Here is a 7890-nt window from a genome sequence, read left to right on the forward strand (position 1 = left end):
TTTTATGAAAATAATCGTTCTGTTGCTGCTACTTTAAGAGCATTACGGCCATTTTACGGTCCATTTAACAAGCCATCCCGTTCGACAATCGACCGTATAGTGAAAAAATTTGTACAGGGTGGCTGATGAAAGCCGCTACCAAAAAAAAATTGAATAACTTTTTTTCTTTTTAAGTTATCTGTTCCATTTTTGTTTTAATTTGCAGATTCATCTTTAAAATTTATTAAAATGGATAAGTGGGACATGCAAACAAGAATTTGGATAGTCCGCCGCTATCACGCACTGGAGTCCGTAGTTTTGGTACAGAGAGAGTACAGGCGGATGTTTGGCGGCGATCCCCCGAGCAGATGGACCATAATGAGACTGGTGAATAATTTTGCTGAGCAAGGAACAATCGCAAGAAGGCCTTATCATCGAAACTCACCAGTTCGGACGGAGAAAACGATCGCTGCTGTAGCTGCAGCTATACAAAGCAATCCAAGGGTTTCAACAAGAAGCTTATCTGCTCAACTTGGTGTAAAAAAAGCTGTTGCCAGTAAGAAAACAGCTGAAAAGAAGAAAAGTGAAAAGGCTAAGGCGAAAGATGCAAAAAAGGGTGGTGCATTAAAAGTGAAACCAACTAAAGCCAAATCTGCAACTGCTAAGCCAAAAGCAGCTAAAGCAAAAGCAACTGCTGCTAAATCCAAGAAGTCTGTATCTAATAAAAAGCCAGCAGCAAAAAAACCTACAGCAGCAGGTAAAAAGTAAATAATTTACGGTGTTTGTAAGTGAGTTACAAACGGAACCTCATGGTTAATTAATAATAAGCCCTTTTCAGGGCTACAAAATCTCTTAACAAAAAGATCAAAAGTGAATTTATTTCTTACAGTGTGTAGAAAACATTAAAAAATTAAAAACCAAGTAGTTCAACAAACCAATATCATATTTAATAGACTAATGAAACCATATGAACATAGCTCTGGTATTCTTCAATATTAAGGAATTTTAAAATTAATTTCAATGTGCATACATACATACATATGTATGTATGTAGAGATATTAATGAAGACATTTTTTCATTCTCTTTGTTAATTTATATTTTGTAGCCCTGAAAAGGGCCTTGTTTGGTCAATACATTTATATACCATTAGTTCAGTTGGAAAAATTATTTGGAACTGGTATATTTGGTAACAGCTTTGGTACCTTCACTGACGGCATGTTTGGCCAATTCACCGGGCAAGAGTAAACGTACAGCAGTTTGAATTTCGCGACTGGTGATGGTTGAACGCTTGTTATAGTGAGCTAAACGCGACGCTTCCGCAGCAATGCGCTCAAAGATGTCATTCACAAAACTATTCATAATGCTCATGGCCTTGGATGAAATACCGGTATCAGGATGTACTTGTTTCAGCACTTTATAGATGTAGATGGCATAACTTTCCTTCCTCTTACGCTTCTTTTTCTTATCATTTTTAGTAATATTCTTTTGAGCCTTACCGGCTTTCTTTGCTGCTTTTCCACTAGTTTTTGGCACCATTTTAATTTCTTCACAACTTTGATGATATTTTATGACTTTATTTTCACTCACACTATTTGTCACTTATTATACCTACCATGTGTCGTGTGCAGGCTTAAGTGTATATTTTCCGACCAACTCTTCGGCGAGACAAAACGAAGTAGTAGTACACGCACGATGATCAACAGCACAGTATAAGGGTTGGTGCTCAGCATAGCGAGAAAGTATATAAGCAGCGTACATTTTGTGTATCAGTGAATAGTGTGCTTATACATTGAGTATAATACAGTACAGTGCTTTTTAGTGTAGTGAAGTGAACAATCTATAATAGTGAAAATGTCAGGTCGCGGTAAAGGTGGTAAAGTTAAGGGAAAGGCAAAGTCCCGTTCAAATCGTGCTGGTCTTCAATTTCCAGTTGGTCGTATTCATCGTTTGTTGCGCAAAGGCAATTATGCTGAGCGTGTTGGTGCCGGTGCTCCAGTTTATCTAGCTGCAGTTATGGAATATTTAGCATGTAATGAAATAAAAGAAAAATAATTATTTATAAATTATTTCATTACATGGCGATCCTGCCAGCTTGGTGCTAAGATTTTTTTGCACAAGTGACGGAAAGCGCAATGCTAATTCCAAAGTCCTGGTATTGATCAGCCGACAAGACAAAGACAAGAATCATCCCACGTCATTTACAATTGGCCATCCGTAACGATGAAGAATTGAATAAATTGTTGTCCGGTGTAACTATTGCTCAAGGTGGTGTTTTGCCTAATATTCAAGCTGTACTTTTGCCAAAGAAGACCGAAAAGAAAGCATAAAGTGAAAAATATAGGCGAATTATAATTATAAATACCGACGCAAACAAACCGTCCTTTTCAGGACGACAAAATACATTTACAAAGAGATTTAAATAATTTCTCACTAAATGTGTTATTTTTTCATACATATTATCGAATGTGAATAGACGCATGTATATTTGCGCCAAAACTGCGGCATACAAACTGGTTATGTATACATATTCATTCATACATGTGTATACATTCCTACAGACTGTACTAAAAAACGCTCGTGTATAAATGATGTGTAGTAGATAAAGAAATGTACATATATGTATGTTTGTATGTATGTACTACGTACATTAACGAAAACACAAAAATATATACACATATATGTATATGCATGAATATTCCAATAAAATTTTTGATCTTTTTCGTTTAGAAATTTTGGTCTTGAAAAGGACCTGGCATCCCATTAGGTGTATTATATTTTTATACATATTACCGAATTGCGCCAAAATTGCTGCTTATTAACTGGTTATGTGTGCATATACGTACATAAACGTGTATACATGCATGCCGACTATACTTAAAAACACACGAGTATAAACGATGTGGAGGAGATAAATGGCCTCTGGTGACGGTCAAGCATTGTTTGACAAGAACTTTATATGTGTGCGTGTCGGGTGCTTGACGCTAATATCTAAAATTTTTGATTTTTACCGACAACAAGTATGTGTGACACGACGCCACCCGACTGCACTAACACATTCAAAGCTCAGTCAAGCATGCTGTATCGTCACCAGAGGCCAAAAGAACTGTATATGTATGTTTGTATGTATGCACTACATACATTAACGAAAACACAAAAATATCTACACATATATGTATGTATACACATAAATATTCCAATAAAATTTTTGATCTATTTCGTTTAACAAATTGTGGTCCTGAAAAGGACCGTTTTTTCACAAGTTTTCTTATTGATTTAAGCACGTTCACCACGAATACGTCTAGCCAATTGAATATCTTTTGGCATAATTGTAACACGCTTAGCATGGATGGCACACAAGTTGGTATCTTCAAAAAGACCAACCAAGTATGCTTCACTTGCTTCTTGTAGAGCCATAACAGCAGAACTTTGGAAACGTAGATCTGTTTTGAAATCTTGCGCTATTTCACGAACCAAGCGCTGGAATGGCAATTTGCGTATCAATAATTCGGTACTCTTTTGATAGCGACGAATTTCACGCAACGCCACTGTACCTGGACGATAACGATGTGGCTTTTTAACTCCACCAGTTGCTGGTGCACTTTTGCGTGCAGCTTTAGTCGCCAATTGTTTACGTGGTGCTTTTCCACCAGTCGATTTTCGGGCTGTTTGCTTTGTACGAGCCATTTCTCACTACTCACTTTTTTATTATTTGTCACACTGATTTGAACACTATAGAACACTATACACTGTACTAATAACAAATTGTATGACGTTCACATCTTAAGTAGCAATTTCAACTAATACGTTTCACAAGTCCATGTATTATGTAGGCATGTGTTGAAGCGAGATAGATGTATGGTGTACCTTTTGTCTTGGGTATTGCAGTTGTGAGATTTTGGTATAAATAGATGTGCTCTCGCTTCTGTTATTTCATTGGTGGTGAAGTGTCACAGTGTTAAAGTGTTAAATTCTTACTTGTGCAAATAGTAAATATTAAAAAATGACTGGTCGCGGCAAAGGTGGTAAAGGTTTGGGAAAAGGTGGTGCCAAACGTCATCGCAAAGTTTTACGTGATAACATCCAAGGTATCACTAAACCAGCTATTCGACGTTTAGCTCGTCGTGGTGGTGTAAAACGTATATCTGGTTTGATATATGAAGAAACTCGTGGTGTTTTAAAAGTATTTTTGGAGAATGTTATCCGTGATGCAGTTACCTATACTGAACATGCCAAAAGGAAAACAGTTACAGCTATGGATGTTGTGTACGCTTTAAAGAGACAAGGCCGTACTTTATACGGTTTCGGCGGTTAAATAATTTCTTGCGTACATATTTAAAAAACGGTCCTTTTCAGGACCACAATATTCTTTTAACAAAGATTCAAAATTTTGTACAATTAAAATTTTAAACAAACTCACAATTCTGTTGTGATTCTATATTTGATGTGCATGAGTACATATGTACATTCTCATTATACAATTAACACGTTCGCGGACGTGAATGCTATAGCATTCAAATTTTAAAGCCAAGTTTTATTCATTTAATTTCATGTAACTTTAAGTTTTTGTAATTAATATACATTTTAAAGTAATGACCACTTGATTCATTAAGTACTTTCATATAACAGTTAAAATACGATATTCTGACTACAGTTATAATACATGTGTAATCAGATTTAGGATATTGCAACTAGTTTCAAAAATAATTGCCTGTCTATTATTGCAGCTTCCTGAAATTTTTAGTGTCGGCGAACGTGTTAAATAGATTATGACTGTATTTTAACACCCAAGCCTCTAGCCTGATATATTTAATTGTTAAATAATTTTTTCGCTACATAAATACAACTTTTTAAAAATATATATGTAGTTGGTTGGTTGGTTGGTTTAAGGGTGACCCCGCATCGGAGTACCACATAGACCGCAAGTTGGGTCCGTTGTGTTGCCCTAGTCAGTATATATGTAGTTAATATTATATTTTTATATTTATATTTATTTCTTAAACTTTGGAATACAATCATACTCTTACTACCTTTGCCTTTTGCCTTCGCCAAGCATACAAGTTCTATACGTGTATGTAAGCACGTATGTATGTACATATGGGAATTTTGTACCTTGCTTTGACATATATTGCAAATTTTTTAAAGAAAAAGTTAAATTGTTTTATTAATTAAAATAATATTAAATATTTATTTATTTAAAAAATTTTATATGCACACATATGTATATATATATATATATACAATATATATATACATATTTAAAAACGCGATTGATTAGTGAATATTTGCTTCAATATCAAAAAATTAAGTATTATATTAAAATAAAATTTACATAATTCACATTAGTGAAATTTATTTATTTCATTACCATCATTCATTTCAACCAAAATTTAAGTTTTCAATATTCATCAAAATATTGGATTATTTCATGCATCCAACTAACGCCACTGAGAATTGCTCTGGTGATACCATTGAGATATTTAATTTTATTTTTTCAAACATATTATTTTAAGTAATATATAAAATAAACTGTTCAGATGATTGATAATTTGATATATTTTATATTTTCAATAGTTATAATTGATTTATATTAAGGAGTTTTAAGAAAATCGACTAAAACTAGCGAAAATTTAATATTTTGAGTACAAAGTTTCGACTAAAACACTCGTTACAAGAAAAATATTGACTTTATTCCAATTTAAGTATATTGATATGGAAGTGATACATGCATACTATCGTTATAGATATTCATTTGTTGAATTAGTAAATTCAGTGAATTTTAGTGAATTAAATAAATCTTAAAGTTTGTCATATAGAAGCACTAAATAGCACTGGAACGTGAAATTTTGATTATCATCTTTTCGTTCTGCTTCTCAAATTTTAAAGGGAGTTAAACAACATATTGGATTCCAGAAATTATCTATTGGTCTAGTGCGTACAGTGCATAAAGTGAGTGAAGTGTTGAAAGTGTATACTACATACGTGGAATTTTAATTGAGGTTTTAATCTACAATATATAAGGCGTTATTCAATAGGTGGGCTTCAACTTTTTTCCTATAGGGAGGGCGAACGACGCAATATTTTTTATTTTTTGCTTGTCATTTGTAAACTTCATTAATATACATTTCATCATGGAACGCTACACACTTGAGCAACGATTGCAAATCGTGCAAATTTTTTATGAAAATAATCGTTCTGTTGCTGCTACTTTAAGAGCATTACGGCCATTTTACGGTCCATTTAACAAGCCATCCCGTTCGACAATCGACCGTATAGTGAAAAAATTTGTACAGGGTGGCTGATGAAAGCCGCTACCAAAAAAAAATTGAATAACTTTTTTTCTTTTTAAGTTATCTGTTCCATTTTTGTTTTAATTTGCAGATTCATCTTTAAAATTTATTAAAATGGATAAGTGGGACATGCAAACAAGAATTTGGATAGTCCGCCGCTATCACGCACTGGAGTCCGTAGTTTTGGTACAGAGAGAGTACAGGCGGATGTTTGGCGGCGATCCCCCGAGCAGATGGACCATAATGAGACTGGTGAATAATTTTGCTGAGCAAGGAACAATCGCAAGAAGGCCTTATCATCGAAACTCACCAGTTCGGACGGAGAAAACGATCGCTGCTGTAGCTGCAGCTATACAAAGCAATCCAAGGGTTTCAACAAGAAGCTTATCTGCTCAACTTGGTGTAAAAAAAGCTGTTGCCAGTAAGAAAACAGCTGAAAAGAAGAAAAGTGAAAAGGCTAAGGCGAAAGATGCAAAAAAGGGTGGTGCATTAAAAGTGAAACCAACTAAAGCCAAATCTGCAACTGCTAAGCCAAAAGCAGCTAAAGCAAAAGCAACTGCTGCTAAATCCAAGAAGTCTGTATCTAATAAAAAGCCAGCAGCAAAAAAACCTACAGCAGCAGGTAAAAAGTAAATAATTTACGGTGTTTGTAAGTGAGTTACAAACGGAACCTCATGGTTAATTAATAATAAGCCCTTTTCAGGGCTACAAAATCTCTTAACAAAAAGATCAAAAGTGAATTTATTTCTTACAGTGTGTAGAAAACATTAAAAAATTAAAAACCAAGTAGTTCAACAAACCAATATCATATTTAATAGACTAATGAAACCATATGAACATAGCTCTGGTATTCTTCAATATTAAGGAATTTTAAAATTAATTTCAATGTGCATACATACATACATATGTATGTATGTAGAGATATTAATGAAGACATTTTTTCATTCTCTTTGTTAATTTATATTTTGTAGCCCTGAAAAGGGCCTTGTTTGGTCAATACATTTATATACCATTAGTTCAGTTGGAAAAATTATTTGGAACTGGTATATTTGGTAACAGCTTTGGTACCTTCACTGACGGCATGTTTGGCCAATTCACCGGGCAAGAGTAAACGTACAGCAGTTTGAATTTCGCGACTGGTGATGGTTGAACGCTTGTTATAGTGAGCTAAACGCGACGCTTCCGCAGCAATGCGCTCAAAGATGTCATTCACAAAACTATTCATAATGCTCATGGCCTTGGATGAAATACCGGTATCAGGATGTACTTGTTTCAGCACTTTATAGATGTAGATGGCATAACTTTCCTTCCTCTTACGCTTCTTTTTCTTATCATTTTTAGTAATATTCTTTTGAGCCTTACCGGCTTTCTTTGCTGCTTTTCCACTAGTTTTTGGCACCATTTTAATTTCTTCACAACTTTGATGATATTTTATGACTTTATTTTCACTCACACTATTTGTCACTTATTATACCTACCATGTGTCGTGTGCAGGCTTAAGTGTATATTTTCCGACCAACTCTTCGGCGAGACAAAACGAAGTAGTAGTACACGCACGATGATCAACAGCACAGTATAAGGGTTGGTGCTCAGCATAGCGAGAAAGTATATAAGCAGCGTACA

At 34.5% G+C, this 7890-nt stretch overlaps 1 protein-coding gene across 1 annotated transcript; it reads left to right on the top strand.

The window, feature by feature from the left end:
• Positions 1–1737: 1737 nt before the first annotated feature.
• On the top strand, positions 1738–2047 carry LOC128871236 (histone H2A-like). The gene has a single exon (XM_054113314.1). It carries the CDS (start codon positions 1832–1834, stop codon positions 2030–2032), a length of 201 nt encoding a protein of 66 aa, XP_053969289.1. The 5' UTR covers positions 1738–1831; the 3' UTR covers positions 2033–2047.
• The last annotated feature ends 5843 nt before the right edge of the window (positions 2048–7890 follow it).

The sequence above is a fragment of the Anastrepha ludens genome, unplaced genomic scaffold, assembly GCF_028408465.1.
Source record: "Anastrepha ludens isolate Willacy unplaced genomic scaffold, idAnaLude1.1 ptg000115l, whole genome shotgun sequence".
Classification (NCBI taxonomy): Eukaryota; Metazoa; Arthropoda; class Insecta; order Diptera; family Tephritidae; genus Anastrepha; species Anastrepha ludens.